The 23589-nt window shown below is 46.6% G+C and overlaps 1 protein-coding gene across 11 annotated transcripts in view; it reads left to right on the forward strand.

Moving 5' to 3' along the window:
• Positions 1 to 23589, forward strand: part of PACS2 (phosphofurin acidic cluster sorting protein 2) — an 84634-nt gene that overhangs the window by 48454 nt on the left and 12591 nt on the right. For 5 of the 11 annotated variants that reach the window (XM_076339826.1, XM_076339820.1, XM_076339824.1 and 2 more), the window contains 11 exons: positions 466 to 543; positions 1327 to 1448; positions 2225 to 2360; positions 3088 to 3192; positions 4726 to 4832; positions 5554 to 5708; positions 9142 to 9252; positions 11353 to 11461; positions 13415 to 13447; positions 18711 to 18753; positions 22564 to 22606. In XM_076339826.1, the coding sequence (XP_076195941.1) occupies positions 466 to 543; positions 1327 to 1448; positions 2225 to 2360; positions 3088 to 3192; positions 4726 to 4832; positions 5554 to 5708; positions 9142 to 9252; positions 11353 to 11461; positions 13415 to 13447; positions 18711 to 18753; positions 22564 to 22606 (1042 nt within the window). The remainder of the gene's footprint in view (positions 1 to 465; positions 544 to 1326; positions 1449 to 2224; positions 2361 to 3087; positions 3193 to 4725; positions 4833 to 5553; positions 5709 to 9141; positions 9253 to 11352; positions 11462 to 13414; positions 13448 to 18710; positions 18754 to 22563; positions 22607 to 23589) is intronic. The other 6 variants (XM_076339819.1, XM_076339821.1, XM_076339817.1 and 3 more) reach the window with 5 other exon arrangements.

The raw sequence follows: 23589 nt of genomic DNA on the forward strand, positions 1-23589 counted from the left end.
TTGTATTAACTCAAGAGGACATCTTCAGGTTATGTATTGAATACTTGCTAATGGTATGAATAGCTCCAGATTCCCACATACTTGAAATGACTGCCAGGGTGGGAGAAGTTGCCTGGGAGTTTTAGGGACTCCTTGGCACTGTTTGGAGGTGGCTGGGAGCGAACGCTGAGGAGCAGCTCACCGCCTTTTCCATCCTCTCATGGATGGGCATATTAGGCGCATGGAATATCAGTCCTATTCCAGGGCACTTCCTTGCCTCTACTGTGTATTGTGCATCAGCTACTGCTTTGCCACATCCCACACTAACGTGTTCAGTCCTGGTGTGACCAGGAAGCACTCCTGGTCATCCTGCAGAGCTGTGCAATGTTTAAATGGAGAAGTGTGTCTTTTGAACAGGCTGATCCAGAGAGAGTGGCTGGAAACTGTGCTGGTGCCATACCTCCTAATGATTTTTCTCCTCTCAAGCAGGCAGAAGTGCCTGAAAAGGCAAAGAGTCTTGGAACCAAACATGCAGGCGACAGTATTTCTGACACCATCTCTTACGTAAGTTGAAAACGCACTTGTTAACGTTCTTCCTGGCAGTTTGGGTGTCAACTGTGAACTGCGTTCTGTGGCATGTGTCTGTCCGTCCATATAGTTGCACATGCAACACAACTTACGTAGGTAACATTAGCTGCAGTAAAGATAATGCTGAGCACTCCTCCTGACCTTAGTTGTTGGAGGTTCTTGTCTTTCAGCCTTTTGAAACCGAAATGCTTTACGTAGCCTTCTGTTTAAACAGCCTTTTTCTTGGTTTGAGGAAGGCTGGCCCAAAGTATGCTACTGAGCACGTGTATTCTCCTGAAAACTATTCTCAGGGCTGTTCCATTTTATCAAACAGAAATCTTACTTCAAGCTGAATTGGCAGAAATCAAGCTGGTCCTGGGGTAAAAATCCCAAAGCTCAAGTTGCTCTACTGGGGACATGCAGTTTGTAACATTTCTCCCATGTCTTTCTCTCTCTACTAGTTCATTTGGGTAAGCTGAATTAATCTGCATTGCGTGAGGAGGCGTGTCCCTGGCTTTGAGCTGGGAGAGTGCCTATTCCAAATAGCGTATCTGAACACCTTTCCTACATCCAGCTCCCTTGTGAGGCAGAGCTGGGAACTGGTAGCCCCAGATAGCCAGTATTGTCTTCTCCCTTTTGGCAGTGAGTAGCATGTCTGGAAGAGGCAGGCTGAATGTGCGCCAGCCAGAGCTAAGCTGGGGTGCCTCCTGCCAGCCCTTGTGGTAGTGAGACACAGGGGAGGGTTTGTTCCTGATGACTCGCTTCCCTGTGTTTTTGCAGGAGTCTAACCAGCAAGCCGAGGTCCAGGAAGCTGAACTTCCCACACCAGATGTGTTTGTCGAGAAGCTCCCACCCAGCGGGAAGATCACTAAGACCGAGTCCCTCATTATCCCGTCCACCAGGTAGAGTGGTGACACAGCATTGCGCCTGCTGCAGGGCTGCTTGGGAAGTCATGGGCAGCTTGCTAGCATTTGTTCAAGATGGCCTTAAGCCATCTTCATTGCAAGGAGACTCTCCTTGTGTTCAGGCACTTAAGTGATGAGTCGAGCACTTGATAAATGAATGCTCGGAACCCTGAAGGGCAGCATTGCTCTGAGGTTGCTCCTCTCTCCTGTGTTGTACCCGCTCCATGTCCAAGGAAGTTTTTATAAAACTCTGGAGCTGCTTGCTCAAAGATACTGTTGCTAAGTCAACATCTGATGCAGATTTTGGCCTTAAAGGTGGTTGTCAAGTCTAACTTATGTCCTGTTAAACCTTCCCAAATAGGGTAGTGAATGTGGGCTTCAGCAACCCCACCATATAGTTTCTCCAGTCATTTGCAAGCAAGTAGATGTTCTTTTGAAGAGGTATTTCTGTGCTGCTTTTGGGTGTGTGACTGCAGTTTGCATGGCTGGATCCTATTATGCTGGTGTAGCAATAGCAAGGTGGTGGTGTGGGTCTTAGCGTGGGCTGTGGAAGTCTGCCTGGGACTCCTGGGAACATGCTCTGTAGCTGAACTGTGTGCTCTGCACTATCAGAAGCAGAATTAGCAGGTCTCAAGCTAGCTCAGATGTACGTGCCCGATTCCTCAATGCCTCCACTCACATTATTGAGGTTGTCAGGCCAGGTGATCTGGGATTTGGGGGATGTATCTCACTCAGATATGAGCCAGCTCTGGAATGCAAGCACATCTTTCTAGCAGGTCTGAAGGGAAGCAGACGGGACGTCGGGGAAGGAGCACGTCTCTGAAGGAGAGGCAGCCAGTGAGACCGCAGAACGAGAGAGCGAACAGTCTGGACAATGAACGCTCTCCAGACACCCGGCACCACTTACAGGTGTGAAAAAGATTGCTGTCTCTTCAGCCACTCATAATTTTTCCTCTTCTCCAACTGTCTCCTGTGGTTCCTTTCCTTCTGGTCCAAGTGCTGTCCCTGCTGGAAAGGAACTGGGCCCTGCAGCTTCAGGAAGGAGGGAATTTATGTCTTGGCTGATACTGTATCTTCCATCCAGTCTGCTGGGTTTTGCCAGCTTGTTGCTTTGTCAGCCCACCATAAACTGAAAACACTAGAACAGATTGTTATGATGACAAATGAACAGGGATGTGTTGAGGAATTACTCCTTTGAAATAAGGCAAATTGCTAGGGATTGCAAAAGGGGACTGACTTTTGCAGAGCATGTGTGCCATGCTTTTGTTATCTGCGGGACTCACTTAGTTCCCTCCTTGAAGGAGATTGTTCCTGGCTTCTATGAATCCAAAATTCCTTGGGCTACTGTTAGTTGGTATAAAGCGATGTGAGTAAAAGTGCATGGCAGAAGGAGTAATGGCCAACAAAACCAAGGTGGCTAATAGAGGAGCCTGCAGAATACTGCAGTATTGAAGAAGCTGATCAGTGTCAGTCCCAGCAGCCAGTGCGGCTGCTAGCATGCCTTTGCTGATGGGGTGACCGAGCACTGGCCAGCCATGCACAGCCACCTCTCATGAATTGCAAGAGCTGGAGCTGGCGGCTTGACAATTAGAGCTGACATGTCCTACTGTTCTCTTCTCTGTGTCTTTATTTCCAGATCCCCAGGAAAACAGTGTATGACCAACTAAATCACATCCTGGTTTCCGATGACCAGCTGCCAGAAAACATTATTCTTGTCAATACTTCTGACTGGCAAGGCCAGGTAAAGGCAGGAGACGTTACCTGAAGCACAGTTCTCCTTCACTGTTCCTCCTCAGGAATGGACAGGCCTTGAGCTCTACCACTAACCAAGTAGGTTCTGCTGCTTGGTTGGAAGAGCAGTGGTGGTGCGTGGGGGCTGGCAGCGTACTGAGTGTTCAGTGCCTACAGATTGGATTTCATTTGACAAGGAGATGCTGTGGATCTTGTAAAGCTTTGCCACCTGAGTCTTTGCACAGAGGTTTTTTCTCTTCTACGAAATGCCATTCCTTCTGGTTAGAAGCACACTGGGAATGGCTAGACCCTTGCACTCAAGAGCCTACTTCTCAGCTGTGGTAGACTGGGACAAAGGAAGCAAGGAGGACTGGCTTGTGGGTTAGGCTGAGTTTTCTAGGCACAGGTGGTGAACACAGGAGAAAATATTTCAGGTCAGCTCTGTTGCCTTGCACACATGCACACTTGTGATTCCTGACTGTAGGTATGTCACCCCATCTTTTCTGAGTGAGTGATAGTTATGTTAAGGAGAATCCTGAGCAGTGCTTTCTTATGCTGGCAACATGGGGTGGTTCGTTATGGGTTTGGAACAAATTTTGCTCCTTTCGGAACCTTAGTCTGAGAAAGCAATAAAATATATATGGAAGAGGACCAATAAACATGTGCTGGGTGACTGTCGGCTGTAAAACTCGTGCCAGGCTTGTGGAGTTACATTGTCTGGTTTGGCTTTCTGCTTCTGGAAGAACTAGGGTCTTAATGTCTGAGAGCAAAAATACCAGCTGAGCTGCTGGTTCCAGTTTCTCTATACTTGGAAGGTAGAGAAATGCCTTCTAGAGATGGACAGAAAGCGTTGTAGGTCATCTTCCAGTAGTTTTAGCAGCTTGTGCCTGCAGTATCAGAGGACATGAAGGTAGTGTTGGCTGGAGTGTATAGATTAGTGGTGCAGAATTTGAAAGTGTGAGATAATTGCTGAGTCTCATCAGTATTATGTCCATGTATACCCGAGGTGTGCGTTAACTTGTTTCCCATTAGCTGCATGGAAGGGAAACAGTCCCTCAGGAGGAATATGTGTGTTGGTAGCACCCTTCCCTTTTTTTAGTGTTTGGGGGTGGGCAGAACATTGCATTTGTTTAAGTCCTTTTGAAATCAGAGAGATGCAACTGCAGTTGCAGAAGCAGGTGAGTAGACAGCATCTGCTCTCACCCAGTGCTGTCTGCTAGGCGAATGGCCTGCTGCTGCTGCTCTGCTCTCTACGGCCATAAAAACCCTGCTGTTCTAGAGTTGTCGTTGCAGTGTTTTGGATATGGTGTTGGTGTTTGTCAAGAAGGTGCAATGTTTCCATTTTTCTAGAGGAAGAGCTTTCCTTTGGCTGATGCACAAGGACGAGGTATTTGGGAAACAGCCATATCACTTACAAATTGGACATGGGGAGAGTGCCCGCACTTGGGTGTGAGAATACCTAGGAGGCTGGGGGAGGCAGATTTTCTTCTTGTGACAAACTGTACCAAAAAAAGGACTATAAAATGTTCTGTTCTCTCCTCAGTACCTATCAGATGTCTTGCAAAAGCATACCTTGCCAGTGGTCTGCACATGCTCCTCAGCTGATATTCAGGCAGCTTTCAGCACTATTGTCTCCAGGATACAGAGATAGTAAGTTCTCACCTTGCTTGTGTTGTTTGTTGAGTCTCAGCTCTAAAAGCCTCTTAGCTCCTGTGCCCCAGTGCCCAGGGAGTTTTTCATTCAATAGCTGAGAAATACTTCTCCCTTCCAATACTTCTCCCCAATCTACTCTCCTGAAGTCGGAGTTGTGTGGCTCTTCAGCACTTGCCAGCCCTGCAAAGTTGTTGCTGCTCTGCCATGTGTGTGGAGATACAAGTCTCCTTTCATCGACACCGGGTGATTTTAAAAGATTGTGCTTTGGAGGCTGCCTCATAGGTCAGATCTAATAACCAGTAAAGCATGCAAAGCTAATAGGTAGGTTTTTAAATAGTTCTTGCTCCCCCCTGCCCAAGTAATTCCCAGATTAATTCCTCAAGGCATTCCCTAGATACCTACTGAGGGCTGTGAGTACCTGAGTATGTTCTCTGACACAGCAGTTAGTTGCAATAGGTACATCCTAACCTAGATAGTTGGGAGTCCAGCCCTTTAGATTATCAAAATGCATGAAAGAAGGAGCAAGGAAACCAATTAAGAAAGTACTGAACAGTATTGCGTTTTATTGATAATGTTATAATCATTGTGATATTGCCTTGTGTACTGAACGAGCTCTCTTCTGCGGTGGTTATTAACCTTTTTTTTTTTTTTTTTTACTTGTTCTGAAATAGCTGGTTGGAAGCACAATTATGAATATGTTTCCTCTTTTTCTGTCTAGCTGTAACTGCAATTCGCAGCCTCCAAACCCAATTAAAATTGCAGTGGCCGGAGCCCAGAATTACCTCAGTGCTGTATTGAGGCTCTTTGTAGAGCAGCTGTCTCACAAAACCCCAGACTGGCTCGGCTACATGAGATTTTTGATCATCCCTCTAGGTAAATAAGGAACAATTTTTCTTCATAGAAAGATGAACCGGTTAAATGTGATGTGTTCCCTCAGGAGAAGCCCTCCTGGAAGCTTTGGCTAGGTATATGGCTGTTAAATGAGGCAAACGTCATGCTGTCATAGTATTGTGTAATGCTTGTGTTGGGGGAATGTTGCCAGTCTTGCGTGAGTGAATTTCGTCTTTACGTTCTTGATGCCAAAGTCTGCTTGTAAACCTTTCGTTTGAAGCAAGGGGTTGAGTACTTCCTCCCCATACAGGGAGGCTCATATAGATCTTTTTATCATGGTACAATGAATGCACAGAATAATGTTCTGGAAGCCCTTTCCCTGGCTGAAATCTTAAATTCATTGGGCACCATGTTTCCCACAGCAATAACTGTTCTGGCCTCCTGAGGCTGACACTGAAAATGTTTATGGAGGAGGCGGGGCTGAAAATTTTTTAAAGGCTCTGAAACTGCTGAGAGTTTAAATTATTCAAATTACATTTATCTTTTGACCTTTCCTTTACATGCTGTTCTCCTGGGTTCTTTCCCCTCAGTTTTCCAGCACCTTATCTCTGCCCTTCCAGCAGCTCAACAAGCCTGCCTGGCTGGGAAGTTACCCAGCTTGGATCGCTTGTGTTGGGGGAAGTAGAGTGGACTGATAATAACATTAGGGGTCTTGTAGTCAGAAACGTGAGGAATGTTATAGCGGCGAGGCGGTCACTGATGCTTGTGGGCAGGGGGCATCTGGGCAATGTTGGTGTTGTAAGGGTGTGATGCCAGAAGCTGGTCTAGTCTGAGGCTTGGCTTGTGTGAACAGGGCACTTAGGTGATGTAGGCAACAGAAAACTTGAAAAACACTTTTTCTCGATATTTGCCGGTCTTCTAGGTTTGGGACCAGCTGATGACAGTTGCTGTAGGAGTCAGAAGCTGCTGCCCGGCACCATGAACATTGGGGTTAGGCTGTCAAGTCAGTGGTGGGATTTGCAGAAGTCAAATGAAAAAGGCAGAGGAAGAGAGCTGGATCCTTCTGTAAGGAAGGTATTTCATTTCCAAAGTAGTTGGCAGGAAGAGGAGAAAGAGCCCTGCAGGGGGTAAAAACAAAAAAATTATTTCTGCAAGGTTAAACGCGCTTTGAATGAGAGTCTGTGTGACTGAGGACTTCGGTCCTCACATGCTGACTGTCTCCTGGCCTCAGAAGAAGTTTTCTGTCCTGCAGTCTTTAATGATCTGAAAATATTCTCTCTTTGAAAGTGAAGCGTAAGATTTAGCTAGTGTGTTTTTGGGTTGGTTTTTTAATCTTAAAACTTTCTTTGGTAATTAAAAAAAAAAAGAACAAAGCACTTTGATAATGGAACTGCTTCAGAACTGTGAACGCTTTTTAAATGTTATTTAAATATAGAAACTTCTCTAACAGGGCCTTTCCTATGGAAGTCTGCAGTATTTCCTGATCGGATCAAGTGCTTATTTCTGGCCAGCTTTCTGGCAGTTCATTAAAGTGATTGAGGAGCAACCTCTCTTTTCTGACAATTGAAAAAGCACCAAAGGCAGAATGGTGACCGTGCCATAAATGTCTTAAAGGAAAAGACTTTCTGCTGTTAGCAGCACCTTCGAAGTAGGAATGGTGGAGTGTTTTCTAAGATGGTTTTACCTTCTTAGTCCACAACTATACGCTGCGATGACAGAAGAGTCAACCTACAGTGGTTTGTTAACAATGAGAAATGCTTAGTGTCTTTAAGCATCCATACTGGGAGATTCACTCCTGCTTCATGCTTCTGATTCTGTGGCTGAAAGACTCCTTTGATGTCCAAACCAGCGTATAAACAACTGAAAAGGGGCAAATAAAATAGAAAAAAAGGTTTGGGATTATTTTGGCTGTTCGGAGTTTTTTATCATTTTATTTAGCTCCCATGGATAGAACTTCTTGGGAGACCTCGTGTTTAGTACTTGTTTCCAACTGCATCTGTCATATGCAATGTGTTTTCCCAGCATGTGGGAAAGCTTCCCCAGTGCATGGTGCAGAGCTGTTCCACGTACACTGTTTAAAACTCCACTGCAAAAGAAATGATGGGTCTGAAAGTAGCCACGATCAGGAGGGTCCAGGAAAGAACTTGGGTCCCAGTCTCTAATGACACCAAGGGAAGCTCAGAGAGACCTTCTGCTTGAACCTTCCCTGGAGGTCTGGAAATTAGCACTGGTTTGGAGGTCTGAGGAAAGACAGTGGGTTTTTTTCCACCATGAGCTTTACTGGAGGATGGTGAGTATAGTTAAGCAACTGGGGTCTTCTTGGAAGGAGTTGTCTGGTTACCAATTACCAGCTGATGACTCAACTGTTGCAGTCTCTGGAAGTGAGGCTTGATGTGAGAATTTGGTATGCAGGAAGGATGAAAATAAGCTGATTAGGAGGAACTTTGAGGCCACTTCATGGCTGATTGTAAATGTACAGGACTTATGCTGAGCATGACTGAAATGTGGTGACTGGAAAGTGCAATCCTGGCACACTTTTTCTCCTGTGAAAGACTGGAGAGGTAGCTGCAAGAGCAGGTTGTCTGGTTTGGGGACACATGTGGCCTAAAAGGAAGGTGGCACATTTTTACCACATCCTAGGGCAGAGTTTGTCGCATGCTTATACTGAGCAGGAGAGGGAATGCCTTCCCTCTCCTGCTCAGTATAAGTATGAAGTCAGATCTCCAGCCAGGGCTGCAAGCTGGAGGCTGGACACACAAACTTTCTGCAAGGAGGTCTTTCTGTGCTCATAGCAGAGCCATAAGGCTTAGCTAGAGCAAGCAGGGACCTGATGCATATGCCAACATTCACTGGGGACTGTAATCCTTGGGCTCTGCCTTCTGTCTTTAATTACAGCCTATTTATTGAACTTATAGCCCTTCTCCATCTATTAAACAAGCCTCCCTGGGTTGTTTTTCCTGGTTGGGGACAATTGCCTCTTCTCAGTATTGCAAAACAGCTGTGGTGTGCGAACGGTGTTTGGAGGAAGGGGTCCGACTCCTCTTGCCAGAGGTGACCTGGCTGTGGTGCGTGCGGTGCAGCCTGCAGGCAGGAAGGCCTGCTGGGAAAGCCGCTTGCAAAACTGAGAGACTGAGATGGAGAGCTGTAGGGCCTCTGTGTCTTCCAAATCATTTATTTCCTCAGCAGTTTCCCAGTCCTGTTTTCTTTGGCCTTTTAAAATTTAATTTGGCGGGGGGGAAGGGGGAGGTGTCACTGAAAGATATCAGTGGTGTTGAAGCAGTCTCTCTGCTGGGAAGTCTATTTGCATGCTCTTGTAGAAATAAGCTGGACTAAATTACTTAGTTATAATTGAAGAAGTTTATTTCTGGGGTGTGTAGTGTAGTTTTGATTTTGGAATTTAATTCCTTACAGATAAAAAACACACTTGTATTCAGTGCTGGGAAGAACAACTGTCATGTTTTCCTTTCTTTCTTAGGCTCTCATCCAGTGGCCAAGTATCTGGGGTCTGTAGATTATAGATACAACAACTTCTTCCAAGATCTAGCCTGGAGAGATCTGTTCAACAAACTTGAAGCACAGACCACTGGTAAGACCATGTGTCTGTGTCTGGCCTGTGTGGGATAAAAGGCTTGAATGAGTAATTTTAGCAAAGGTCAAGTAAATGCAAGAGGAAGCAGACAAATGTTTTTATTCCTCTTTTGTCCTCACTCCACCACATTCCCTTTTCAGATGCTGACCTTTGTGTGTCCTCCACGTGGTGGTTTGCAAGCAGTTGTTGGCTCCCAGAGGCACTAGCTGCCTCTGAGTCACTCTGTTTTTACCTAGCTCTCAGGTTTGTTCTTTGATGTGGAGGTCTCACTACCAAGTTTAGTACATTGCTTTCTTTGGCCCTTCAGAAACTGTCCAGCCTAAAAGATTTAGAAAACTGGAAACTCAGGGAAGATTAACTTCTATTAGTTGTGTGTGAGAATGACCTTGACATTTCTGAAGTCTGCTGGCAGGATCTTTCTCATTAAAAAAGAATTTTATTCTTCACCAGTGTTGTAACATATGGGAGCTGCCCTAGGTCAGATCAACAAGTTCCTGTTCTGATCTGAGTCTGTTCTAGGCCAGGGTAAAGCCTTACTGTGTGTTACAGTACTAATTTGCTTAAAATATTAATGCTTACAGTTTTTCCATCCATTCCTTCAAGAACGGAAAGAAACGGGAGAAAGGAGGATTTGCATCTGACATTTAGGGCTACATGAAGGCTTGAGATTTGACTGAGGAGTGATGCTCTCACAGCAGCATATCCCATACAGAAATTTCACCAGAAGGAAAAAGCTTTGGAGTTTTTGGAGCACCATGAGGGTGGGGAGGTTGCAGTGTGGTTCTCCTGTTGGAATTGTTTGAGTGCCTCAGAGTGCCTGAGGCTCCTAGGATGTTCCTGGAAGTCCTCTAGCTGTGAGAAGAGGGGAGAGAGACCTCTTCACAGGTGATTGTTCAGAGCCTTTTCCAACAGATGGGAATTTGTCTGGACAAGGCCCTGGGCAGCCTGTTCTGAAGGTGAAGTTAGCCCTGCTTGGAGCAGAAGACTGTACTAGAGATCTCCTAATGTGCCACCCAACCTACACTTTTCCTTGATTCTAAGCTCGTGGAAGAACAGATGGCTGGAACTGGTTTCTTTTAATTCCTTGCTGCACTTGAAATCGTGCAGCATTGACAAATGTCAATACAGACTTGATTTTTGTGTCTGGGTTAGGAATACTTCATTAGCTATAGAAATCCAGCTCGAGAGCCATATCTGTTCTTTAGTTGGTTGTATGCTGTAGCCCTTATTTATTTGCCTGCATGCTATGAGGAAAATGCAGCCTCATTTTTGTGCAGTCCAAACCTTGTAGATTCTCCATTTTCATCTATGCAGTGAGAACTGCACAGAAACCCCATGATGGCATAAGAAAATCTGGCAAAGAATCATAGCTCTTCACAGTTCACTGTTCAGATACAAAGAGTCTGGGTTAAAATGCCCATTGAGGTATAGAAGGTCACTTGCATTCCCTTGATCTCACAGTTGAGCCTCTTTGCTTGAAACCAAAGAAATATGGAAGGCATTTAGGAAGTGTCTTCCTGTCAACTTGAATCAAACACAGTCTCACAGATTTGAAGCATACTTGCTGCTACACATGTGATCTTTCTGCTCTTCCTACCCTTGCGTGGCTCTCAGTCTTTTCAGTTAACTCAGCAAGGCCGTGAGTTCATTAGGAAATCGGGTAACTCAAACGCTGGTATGAGCAGAGCAGCTCGTCCAAGGCCTGGGAGAGCTGGCTAGGCACTTTGTTCAGCAGATACCTACAGTCAAAGTGCGAAAAAGTCTAAAGCTGACTCTGGGCAGGTACACGTTTTCAAAGAAAAGCATTTTAACAAATATAAAATAACTGTAATAGTTCAGTCAATAATGCTGTGTACAGATGTCTGTGTATCTAGTGTGCCTTCCTAATGTTTTTACCTTGGTGCTCTTGTAGGATGCTTGCTTTTGGTCAGGCAGCTTTACAGTGCTCTGGGGTAGGCTGCAGAGCTTCCTTTGGAAGATGCAGTTCAAATGCAGCTGGCTGGGTACCATGAGCTGCTTGGCTGAGCAAATGGAGGACAGTGCTGGTGATGGTCTGAGAAGTCACTTAAATTATTTTCTCTCTTTGTTCTATTGCAGTTCCGGAAACACCTGATGTTGTCTCCCGGATAACACAGTATATAGCAGGGGCAAACTGTGCACACCAGTTGCCCATTGCTGAAGCGATGCTGACATACAAGCAGAAAAGGTATGTCACTGACGTAATACTGACTTTCCAGAGTGAGCATCAGGTTGAAAGCAAAGTGCTTTTCTCATCTCGTGTGCCAGCAGTCTTAAAATCACTCCAAATACCTTGGGAGCCTTACAGTAGCCTGCACCCAGTGATATGTCCCACTTAGATAACAGTGAATCTACAACAGTGTGGTTACTTTAAGTACAGTGATTTCTTTGAAGATCTGAGAGGTTTGGGGAAGTGGGGACAAGGAAGGATGGGGGATGGAGAGATTATATCTGCTTAGGTTCCAGAGATCTCTTACACAGAGACCTCTCCCTTACCACAGAGACCTTAGGTGTGTAAGACTGGACTGTGGCATTCCCCCCCAAAGTATCTTCCATGAGACCTGGCCTTTTTACATCGGTGTTGAGGGAACTGAAACCCTTTCAGTTTCACTCCAAAAAGGAGTGTAAATAGCAGAGCTTCTCGCAGGAGAGACAGAATCCTTGTTGATTGGCAGTTGCAGGCTACCAGGATTCCTACTGGGGAGGGCTGACATTCACCAGGTTTTATTTCTACTTCTCATAAGGGATAAGCAGCCTGTAGGAGGGAGGATTGGGATCTGAAAACAAGATTCAGAAGTATGTAGAGCCTCATGTGGCTGTGGTCCAGGAGGAAGAGTAACTGTTGCTGAAGGGTAGAGATGCATTGTTTCTGAGGCACAGAGGAGAATAATAGACTCCAAATCACATCCCAATAATTTCTGAGAGCAGGACAAACATTCAGCTCGTGATTTTTCTCGATTAGGGACTAGCAATCTCCTATGAGGCATGGGTGATGTTAATTGTTAATTACTACCCTTCCCATGTTATTTCTGATCTTTCATTTTTGGTCCATTAACATCCCTCATTGGTGCCTCCTTTGCATAAGAACTGGAAGGGATTAAAGGTGTGGGTAGAGTCACTTTTTTTCCCTCTTTTTGGAAATGTTCATTGTATATTGCTTTTCCATTCCTGTGTCTGCTCTACATTACTTTGCAGAAATGATTCAGTAAAATTTAGCCCATTTTTCATGCTCTCCTAGGGAAAATTTTTCTAGACTGACTAGTCCATTAAAAAGAGTGCACTCTCTTCATGTATTTGTGAACTTATGTAATGTTAACCTGATAAAGGTGAAGTTTGGAGAGTCACAGGGTACTCGAAGCTCTTCGCTTCAATCTTTTATTTTGTTTTTGGTGTGAAGACTTAGCTTAGTTACCAATACCGAGTTCAGAAACCCCTAGTGCAGTGTGAACCCCTTCTGATGGCTGCCTTGTTCTTTCTCTGCACCCTTGGTTGATGGGTTCTGCACTGGTCTCCACTGTCTTCTCCATTCTGTTACAGGTTCATTTTTGTCATTAACACACATTTAACCATTTTGAGTTTCTAATGTGCCCAGAAAGGTCAATTTGGTACTTTGTTGAAAAACATCTGAAATGTACTTCAGCAACACACACGCTTAGCCCTCCCACCAGTGTGCATGACCGCTTTACCAAGCTGGTCTGATCCATTTGGATTTTAGACCCTTTGGACTTGGTGGTGCCATGCCTGAAGCTGTTGATAGGTTTAAATCAAGCTGAAACCCTGCAGAAGGTTACTTGGAAGAGGGATTGCTGAGACTTTTAGTCAGACTCGTGGCATAGCCTGCAGTCTTTTAGTATCTCTGTTGTGTCCCCTTTAAAATAACTTCTACTTTCAGCTAAGTACCCCATGAGCAAACTGGAGAGTGAGTTAGAGGAACAAGCTCTCCCGTGGAGTGATGGGCAGTTATCTCCCCGTGTGGCTTTCTTTAGAAATGCAGCTCTTTGTCATGGGCAGCAACTTAGGGAGGGTATTGTGAAAAACAACACAGAAATTGTGTTTCCATTAGCACTATCTAAATGAATGCATCACTTTGTTGTAAGTATAATAACATATTTATCTTTTTCTTTGGTTGCTTTCTGAAAAGGAAAAAGAGCTTTCATTTTGATTTTACCATAAGGTATCAGTTCCTTCTAGGTTCCCTCTCCTATCCCTTTTCCCCCATGAACTGGTCTTTTGTGCCTTGTTTAACAGCTCCTGCAGGTCTGGGATGCAGAGTTTGTGCTTTAGGTTAAATTCTGCTCGCTGCTTTGAAACTATGGCATCTGCTGGCAGAACGCATTGTTGAAAATGACTGCTCTGCCTTTGGACCACACATACGGGTTCCCAGGATGTAAACTGAATGGGAATGAAGGAGTTATTGAGAGTAGCTTTGAGCAGTAAAACACAGAGAAGGTAGGGTTTTTTCTTCCCTTCTTCCTAGCCATCAGAGGATATAGTGTAGCTCCAAAGGATCAGGACTGAGCACAGGCTTTTCAGTTCCCGTCTGTTGGAACTGGAGTGCTGTAGGTGGCACTCAGTGGCTCAGGGTGGGGTGCAGCTGTGCAGTGTCCGAGTGCAGACCAGCAAATCTTCTCTCCATAATCAAAACATTGAGGACTAGTCTCTTACTGGCAGGCTATCCCAAATGTATGGGACTTCTCTGAGCTTAAGAAAGAGGAGACAGATGTATGCTAGCAGTGGAGTTTTGCTCTCTGAGCTGCCTCCAAGACCCCCTTGCTCTGCAGGGTCGCCTGCTTCGAATCTTACGATTATTGGACATTGTTTATTTTGTCCTCAGTTCACAAAGTTACTGCAACTCCCTCTCCCTTGAAGCCAGAGGTGAATGGCTTCTCCAAGGCCAGCTTTCAAGGCAGTGGTCCGTGTAGAAACAGCAGCGCTACCTACAAATTCATTGCAAGACAAATCTCCCAGTATCCTAGCATTTGCTCTGTTAAACAAGCCCTAGTGGTCCAAGGAAAGCCAAGCCAGTCTTTAGGACCTAGCTGTATGTGATGAGCTGCTTTATAACTTTATTGCCAGCTATCCCTATTTTGACTTACCTCCGCTCTCCTTCCTGTCCCCTTGTTCTGTTTGTCATGGCAAAAGGTTGGCGCATGTACTGCCTGTGATGGACTGCAATGGTGCGAAAGCTTTGTCCCATTCTTTTGGAGCAACTTGCTGACCTTACCTGAAGTCAAGGGGGCTGGCAATGAGGAAGGGGTTCAGGAAGGAAATGAATTGCCATTTCAGCTCCTCTGCGTTACATTGGGTGACTGACTTTGTGAGCACTGGGAGAATTACTGGTTACTGAATTGTCAAGAAACACTGCAGTCCGGGCAACATCTGGGGAGCTGAGACTATGGTAGCAGAAGTGGGCCTCTCACTAGGAGGCGTGTATCATCGACGTTGATATCTCTTTGCATTGCTTTCTTGAATGAAACCCTGCGGTATTTGAGATCTGAGACTCGACAGACACTCATTCCCAGTGTAGCTGGTTTGCTGATCAGTTCTGTGAACCTGGGCTGGTGTCACCCACTGTAATTCAGTGTCCAGCACAGCTCATGCCATGTGGCTTCTGAATAGCCCTTGCACGAATCTGGGGAGCAGCTTGGCTGTTGGAAATAAAAGCATTGCTCGCTTGTCAGGGTGAGGGCTGGGTCATTTCCTACCTAGTTACACATTTACCAAAAGCTCTTCACTCTCGTGTGTTGTAGAGCACTTCCCCAACTCCTGCTCCCTGGACCACAAGTGTCTTGGGTTGGAGGGTTCCTGGGCAATAGGAAGCAGGGTTAACGCTGTTTTCTGCCTGCCGTGTGTCTTTGAGGCTCTGCAGGGCAGCGGCTAGGCAGAGTCCAGGTCATTTGTCTGAGTGCTGCCTCCAAAACACACCCTGCAGCGGTTGCTGAACATGAACACAGCTGATGAAGATGGACCCGGTCCCTCCTCTGGCTCTGCAGTGCCCATGTCATCTGGCTGGTTGCTGCATGAACCTCCTTGGGCAGATGGTGGAAACATAACAGGAGTTTACTCGTGCCCCTTGCCTGGCACAGCAGTGCAGCAGAGAGGAGTCAAGGCTCAAGAAATGTTGGATGTCCTGTTAAGTGTGTCCAGCCTGCTGTAGGAACATGAAGGGTGCTGGATGGGAGTTTCATGGGGAAGCAGAGAGGCGACTCATCTGATGTGTCGTGGGGACCTGGAGTTGCTTTGTCCCTTTGTTTGGTTTGACCACGGGAGACTTGGTGGAACAGGGACGGTGTTAGCCAGCAGACGGCTACAGTTGCCCAGTGGGAAGGACAGATGCTTCATACCAAAGATGAACCTTGGAGAGTTGTTGGTAGTGCCTGGCCTGAAATGGCTTAGAGGCCTGCTAGTCCTTTGGTGATAAAAGTCCACTCTTTCCTGTTGCCCCCCTGCAGGACTTGCCTGGAATGAAGGTAGTACCTGAGACCCTCCTGCTAGGAAATCACAGGTGTTTGGCTTCATTTGAACCTGTTTTGTGTTGCTTCAATTTTAAATGAAATCTTACTAAAAGGCTAATAACTGGCATAACTGCTCTAAGTGATTATTCAGTCCCTCTTACTGTAATATCTGAATGCTTTGCAGCTTAGTTTGTACTTTGCCCCAGAAGTGAGAGAGATTATTCCTTCCCTTTGTCAGGTGGGTGACTCCTGGTGATGTGGCTTCTTCTCCTTTCTAAGAGTTCTAAAACATATAAATTTGGCTATATGTCTTTGTTCAGTCTGAATTAATTTCTTGGGGTAGGGAGGGAGCCTGCAAGTCCATTTCTGGACAGTTTACCTTTGAAGGACTGATTGCAGGCAGATGGATTTTGCCCAAGCAAAAATGGTAATTAGACAACTCCCCACTCCTGGTAAAGATTTTCTTTCTGGCCTCTCTGCATAGGTCTATTTTTTGTTTTCCCCCAGAATTTGTTGTTGTTGTATTGGGGTTTTTTTCCCCAGAATTACAGAGGTGAAGTATCAATAACACCGTTAAAAATCACAAATCAGGGTCAGGTCTGGCTTTAAATTATAGCTGAGATACCAGGGCCTTCAGAACCCCTATGGATAAAACCAATACCTTGGACATTGCTATGGGGGTAAAACCTCTGCAGCCTGGGAATCTGGGCAGCCTACGTAATAAGGGGTAGCTGCCTTTCCAGGGACAGGGGATATTTTAGTTGCAGGGCTGTGGTAGGAGGAATAGAAGAGACCGTTACCAAGGTGAAAGGACTCTGGATTAATATTTTGGGATCCCGAAGGACAAGAATCAGGAAAGAGCATGGAAGAGGAAGTGGAGAACAAGCACGGTCATCTCATCTTTCCTTTCATCCACATGAAGAGCAGCTGTTTTGATAAGCTGCATTTTCAGAGGCACGTATGCAAGATCAGAGTTCCCAAGAGGACATGTGACAGGACTAGACTAGCCGAGCTGAAATCCAGCTGGATCGCTTCAGGAACAGTCTGTGCATCATTGTGAGCTGTGATAAATGGTGACTGAAGCAAATTATTTATTTCAGAATTGCCTCTGAGCTCTCCTCAGTGGGAGTCTGAGCTCCCATGGGGAACAAGAATGAGTTTTCTGCTGGAATTGGGCATGGTTTGTTTTTTGAGAGCTCGGAGCAAAGCCATCCAGTAGCTGAGAGATGACTAGACAACTATTGTGCTTCCCTCACTTGGTCAGCGGGACTCGCTTCTGCCTGCTTCTCAGCCCATGGAGCTGAAGAAATGAGAAGACAGCTGAGCCTCTGTTCTGTGCTTCTCCCAACAGCTCTGTGGGTTTCTTGTTTCCAAAACGAGCTAGTAATGTCATGTTTGTAGGAGATTCATTTGCTGGGGGGCCTGCAGCTGTGTTTCGAAAAATGTGACCTTTCTGGCTTCCAACACAGAATCAGGAACTCGGTCGTTTTGTCACGTGCTTTGGGGGAAGAATGAAGGTGCAGTGCCTGGGGTTGTGAGGTAGGAAGGGAGCAAAGACCTTGGCTTTGCTGTAGGGATGAGTAAGCAGAGCTGAGCCAAAGCAAGAAGCTATTTGCAAAAGCACACTCTGCTTTGGACCAAGAGGGAGCTCTGGTTGAATCATGTTCACTGCAGTTCTATGCCATTCTTTCCATACAGCTTAGAAGAAACTGTCCAGCCCATGCTAATCACACAGCGGTTGGCCACCTTTGTGCATTTGGTGCATTTCCAATCTGTGCTGGAAACAGCACAGAAATACCTGAAGTATTTGTGCTGCACCCAGCAATATTCTGAAGGCAGTGGTGGATGGTTTTTCTCTGAACGTTGCAGTGCTTCAAGCACTGAGGGATGCACAAAGTGAAACATGAGAAATCTTGGTGTTTGTCTGCTCCCTACCTGTTTCCTGTGCTTGGCCACTGAGAAACGTTGTGTGTCTTGCCCTGCAGTCACTTCCACTGCTGAACTGTAATTCCTCCCAACACGTGGACATGCTCCTGCAGTCCTCTCCTCATCCTGTGGGTCCATCTTCATCTCTGTCGCCCTTGAAGGGAGCAGTGGCTCTGCAGGCCCTCCCAGCCTGCCTTCCTCCTCACTCAGGTCTTCCCCCTCTTGTCTTTGCTGAGTCTCTCCCTAATTCCTGCTAGGTTTGACTGTGGCCTTCATTGCTGGCCCTTCTCCACCCTCTGGCTTCTGAATCCTGGGCAGGGCCAGAGCAGGAGGGGCTGATGCCTTCCTGCTTTCAAAATGCGTGTAGTGTTGTCTTCAGCTTTTTCTGGGACATGGTGTGCGTTTTGTTCAGTTTGGTTTAGCTGTTTGCTGTTCTCGAGTTGGTGTCCTGATCTACCCGGTGTGCTCTGGTGCCCGACCTCTCTAGTGTGCCTGTCTAAGGGACTGCAAGCTCCCGGTGGCAGGGAACATGTATCTGTGTGCGTGAGTGTGTGTGTGTACGTACTTGCTAGTGCTATACAAATAACCACGTGTCACGGCTTGTAACCCCGTGGCAGGCTAACTGCTTTAGCGATGCTGGGATATGCAAGGTATGGCACATGACTCCAAAGGTGGGACGCGTGAAGGCCATGCGTGCAGAGCACTTCAGGGACTAGTAAGTAATGCACAGTTCTCCATGTTGTTGTGGCACAGATCCATTTCCTTGCAATAGGAGGTCGTGTGTCTGTAATGACTGCCATGCCATTAAAGCATGTTTCTCTGTCAAGCGTGAGGGAGGGAGGAAGAGACCTTTTCCCTGAGAGATGTGCCGTAAGCTGCGTGCTCTTCCCCACCCATGCAGATTCTTAGCGTGCTGGCAGGGGGCCTTGAGAGGAGACATTCGACTGGCGCTTGCATACTGTCCGTCCCTGCTGCATGCTTGAATGCAAATATAAAGTGAGTATTGTGCCCAGTGTGGAAGCAAGCCGTTAACAACTCTTTTCTCTTTGCCTTTAGCCCTGATGAAGAATCTTCACAGAAGTTCATTCCCTTTGTCGGGGTGAGTGTTATCTTAGTTACGCTGTCTCAAGCTGGCTGGAATATGTCCACAAGTGTTAACCCAAACTTACCTGGTTTCTGGGGTAGAGCAGGAGCACTCGGTGCTCTAAGGTAGAGTGTCAGCATGAGCATCTGATGGTTGGATGCAACTGCCTGGTACGTAAGCAAACCTCTAAGATCCCTCAACAAACTACAGGGTGTATTTTACTTTCCAGGCAGCTGGCTCTGGGCAGCTCTGTGCTGCGTGCCTGCCAGGCACTGAAGCAGGCACCGTAGCCTTGCTATTGCCTTGTTCATTCAATACAGAGAGGAAAGTGTGACGCTGAAGTGCTCTGATCCACAGCCTGTCTGTAGATCCACAACCTTTGCTGCAGACCAAAGCACCTAGTTGGTGGAGAATTGCTGCTGGGCCACGTGCAGAGGAAGGTGGTATGTTCCTGGAAACCTGATCTCAGGGTTGCTGTGCCCAGCATTGCCCTGGGTGATTGATTGGGCCAAATTTGCTATTCCAGTGTCAGTCCTCTGTGTGCTTGTCATGAACAGTCTCCAGTCCTCTCAATATCTCATCCGCTTCTGGGAAGTGGAGAGTACATCCCACCAGGGAGATCATTTATACCACTGTTAAGTTTGAGTCTGGGGCAGTAGCTATTTAATGCATTTTATTATGTGAATATGTATTTGGGATAGTAGTCCCTGGCTTTTCCTTCTCTCCTTATCTTTAAATGTTCCCAGCTCAGGTGGCCAAGTGCAGAGTACTTAGGCAGGGGTGTGTTTGTGCTTCTGTCAGTGTATTTTGCGCACTGTGCTTTGCCTTTTCTAGTTTCCCTCCCCTTATTTGATCATGCTCTTCAATTCATTAAGTTTTAGGTATAGAGTCATTGACCTGTGGCCAAAAGGATATCCCCTGACTGCTCTTCAGCTACTGGATGTCCTCTTCACAGTTTCTGCTGCTCTGTTGTAGCTTCTCTTTCTTGCATGCTGGCTGTCTTGTTCTGCCTTCTCTGTGTTAAGCTGACTTGTGTTCGTTCCCGTTTGTATCCCTGTAAGTGCGTCAGAGCTAATCTGAAATCCCAAGGCATTTAAAGAGCTTAGTCTCTCTTGCCCTCAGGCTGACCCTGCTTTCACTCTGGTGTCTCTTCGGAGTGAGAGTCTCTCTCTGCAGTGAGAGTCTCTCTCTGCAGTGTTCCTGAGATGACAGTCTACTTTTGTTTGTTGAAGGAAAGATGTCTTCTGCAAAAGCGGAGAGACACGTCTTCCCAATTTGTTCCCTGCTGATGAGCTTTGCTGTGATCTTGTCTCTCCCACGAACTGCGATTGCTGGTGAAGAACTGTTGTTACGAAACAGTTGTTTCACCTTTTCCAATAACGTGAAAAGCCCAGAAGGGCTTGGAAGCTCCTGGACTTGTCTCACTATAGCTGCTAGGCTCTGCAAAGCTTTTCTTTAGGGCTGATTTAGTTCAGTGCTATGTGCAAGCAAATGGGGCTTAGAGTGTTTAGTTGCTCTAAAACGATCATTGTCCTGACATTAGCGATGCGTTTCCAGTCTGGATTTGATTGTCTGAAAGTGGAAAGAGTGAGTAGCTCTGTTGTGTGCATAACACTGCCAATCCCCAAAAAACATGCCTTGAAAGCACAGACTGACTTCCTATGTCGGCTGGTGGCGAGGGTCAAATCAATGCTGCTTATTCTTGCTTCTGAAGTGTTTCTGACACGGTAATTCCCCATGAGACATATCTGAAGAGACTCTGAAAGGCCAGTTGCAGATGTCTCAGAGTCTGAGGCTGAATATGAACACTGAAGCTCTTTCCCTCAGCTGCAGCCTGCGTGGAGCTGTTGGCCAAGGAAGAGAGGGAGCTAGCAATGTTTGGGTTTGTGACTCCTGACGTTGGCTGGACCCTGTTGGCTTTTAGGGGTGCAAAAACTGATGTCCTGCAGCTGGGTTGTGCAGTCTTTGGCCCAGAAGCGAGCAGGGCAGTGCCATGCTGCTCAGCTGGGCTCTGAAGTGGTGGGAGCGGAGCCTCACAAGGGGCCAGTTGGGCGTGAAAGCCAGGGTCAGGTGGTGAGGCTGCATGATCGTGCGCCTGTGTTGTGCTGACAGCCAGTTGCCAGGAGAGTTAACAGGATGCGCCTGCTTCCTGAAGGGAAAGGAGGCTGGCTGCTGCAGCGTTCCTGGATGGAGGTGTTGTTGGGACTGCAGCAGTCTCAAGCACCTCCCTGAGTGGAGGGAAGGGAAAGTGTTTAACCTTGTCTTCCTCCCATGTGTCTGAACTCGAGCATCTTCAGTCAGCCAGCAAGAGGGGAAAAGGCCAGAAGAGACTTCCTGTCTGGCTTGCAGATCAAGGTGTCTGTAGGCAGTTTTCTGTGTTGCTTGTTCTTCCCCTAACTCTTCTGCCTCGCCTTCTCTTGCTCACAGCTAGTTACAGTCTGTGAAACATCCTCTTGGCCTTTAACACATACAGCGCAAATGGCTGCTGGACTCCAGAGCCCGATTTGTTGCCTTTTGGATGGAGACTGGCCAAACTGAGCTGCAGCCTCCTTCTCCCAAGCCAGTGTGCCCTCAGGGAGCCTCTGCACGCGCTGCTGAGTTCACGATGGCTTCTCCAAGACTGGAGCTAACAGAGAATCCACCAGAGAGCCTGAGAGCTCTCCAAGATCTGGTGTTGAGCATACATCCCCCCGACTCCAAACTGTGCAAAGTTTTTTGCTTCTAATGATTAGGTCCTTTTTCTTGATTCCCATAGCACAGAAATGTGCTCCCTAAGATGTGGTCTAGACATGGTCACGTCTGAACTTAACAATCTTCTGTTTTCAAACTAAATATACTGCGTGACATCATTTCTCATTCTAAAGCAGGCTTTATTGACTTGAGATCCCTTTGCAGCTCTTTCACATTTGTCAACATTTATATAGGGTAGACATTAGCCCTGGATACAAGTTTCTTAAGGACCTTAGGAAGGGTCTCTCCTCTGCAGTGTCGAGAGTAATGGTGCCTGTGCACCATAGCAGATTATCGCTACAGAAGGTCCCTGCTTTTATATCACCAAGGGTCATTTTATCTTTCTAGGCATAGTGTGTTCTTGGGAGCTTGTGTTTGTAGCATGCTCTGTTCCACAAATTATTGCCAGTGGCATTTATCATTAACCTAAACGTACTAGCTGGTGGTTCGCCATATCAGAACGCATTTGTATCTTTATTACAGTGTGATTGGGATCATTCTGACCTGTCCATGTGGTGGTTTATCCATGTCTGTGCTCAGAAGCTTTGCTAGGAGCTTTATCTTCTTTGCCAGACACTTCTCTTGTTTGGAGACTAGAAAACTCTGATCAGAAACTGTACTTTGTTGCTTTTGTGGTTTCCTAACAAACCCCAGCTATGCTGTACCCTAGAAGTGGCTGCACTTGTGTAGTGGAAGCAATATGTCTGTAATTAGCAGGTGTATCAAAGCAATGCTAAAGGGATATTTATGTTCCTTTCTCCTCCCTGCCCTATTCCCACAGCTGTCACAGGCACTATAGTTGCCATAGCTTGGGGCTGACGATGGGCTATTCAGAGCTGTGCAGGTCTGTAACAGCTCTATAGGGCCTGTGCTGTCTTTCGTATAGATCAGGGAAGGGTTGTGAGCTGGTACTGCTTGACTGGACACTGATGGGACCTGCTGGGCTCTTAGAAGACTCCACTTCTTAACATGCTTTAACACTACTCTGACTGCAGGGACAGTGCTAAGGGGGCTGTAGGGATGAGCTTGGGTTGGGGGTTCCCGAAGCTCAGGGGAATCCTGTTTCATAGAGCTCTTCTCTTTTGCCCCCTCTAGGTGGTGAAGGTTGGAATAGTGGAACAATCTTCTGCAACGTCAGGTAACAAGCATATTGTGTGTGCTTTCTGTGTCGTACAGGTAGTGGGAGCCTGACTTCACAGGCTGAACTAGCTTGTCCGTTGCTGATGTCTTGGAGTTTTGTAAGGTGGAATTGGATTTTATTAGCTGCCATTTCCACTGCCTTGACTCCCAGCAGCTGTCTGCAGAAAGAGAGGCCTCTCTCTTGAAAGAGGCCCTTTTTCTTGTTGCTTTACAAGGATTTTCAGGCCAGCTGAAATTCCCACACCCTCATCCAGGGAAGCTCCACTCATATATGTGCAGACACCCATTTTCTTGTGTGTGTTTTCAGTGGGGTGGAATCACCGTTGTGGTTATTTGAGGTTCCTGCTCCAAACTGGGGAGGCAGTTCATCAGAAGTTCATGTCTGTGTCCCTACGCCGGGCTCAATTGCCTAATAAAATCAATCTCAAACATGTGCCTAGCACTGGGAACTCAAGGGTAGGCAACCAGTTTGCCAATCTGACAACAACTTTGGACTCAGGGTTTTTTTAATGGGGGAGTGCAAAGCTGATTCACACCATACTGCCTGCTTACACATATGGACATGGGGTAGTGCTGTTTTATCAATGTGAACTTGTTTTCTCCTCCTTCATATGCACTACTAGTCAGGAATATTTTTTTCCTCATATGTAGGGATTGTTTCTTTATTGCTTCACTGTTAAACCCAGATTCCTGTGGCCTGGGCTACACATCGGTTTGTGTGTGGAGGCAGCCCTTCTGTGGGTCACTCCTTGCTGCCACAGTGCTCCCACCACCCTAAAGGGCCAACATGAAGGGAATAATGCATTGGCTGTGGAGGGTGGAAGCAGAGGGTATGGGGAGATCCCTGTGATCAGCCCAGAGGTATTGGATTCTCCAAGAGTCTCGGAGTGGTGCTGCCCTGCAGTGGTTGTGAGGGGAGATTCCCCAGCAGGGTTCAGTGGGCTGGGATCTGACTCTGCAGGAGGCTCAAAATCAGCTGGG

The sequence above is a fragment of the Aptenodytes patagonicus genome, chromosome 5 (genome assembly GCF_965638725.1).
Source record: "Aptenodytes patagonicus chromosome 5, bAptPat1.pri.cur, whole genome shotgun sequence".
Taxonomy (NCBI): Eukaryota; Metazoa; Chordata; class Aves; order Sphenisciformes; family Spheniscidae; genus Aptenodytes; species Aptenodytes patagonicus.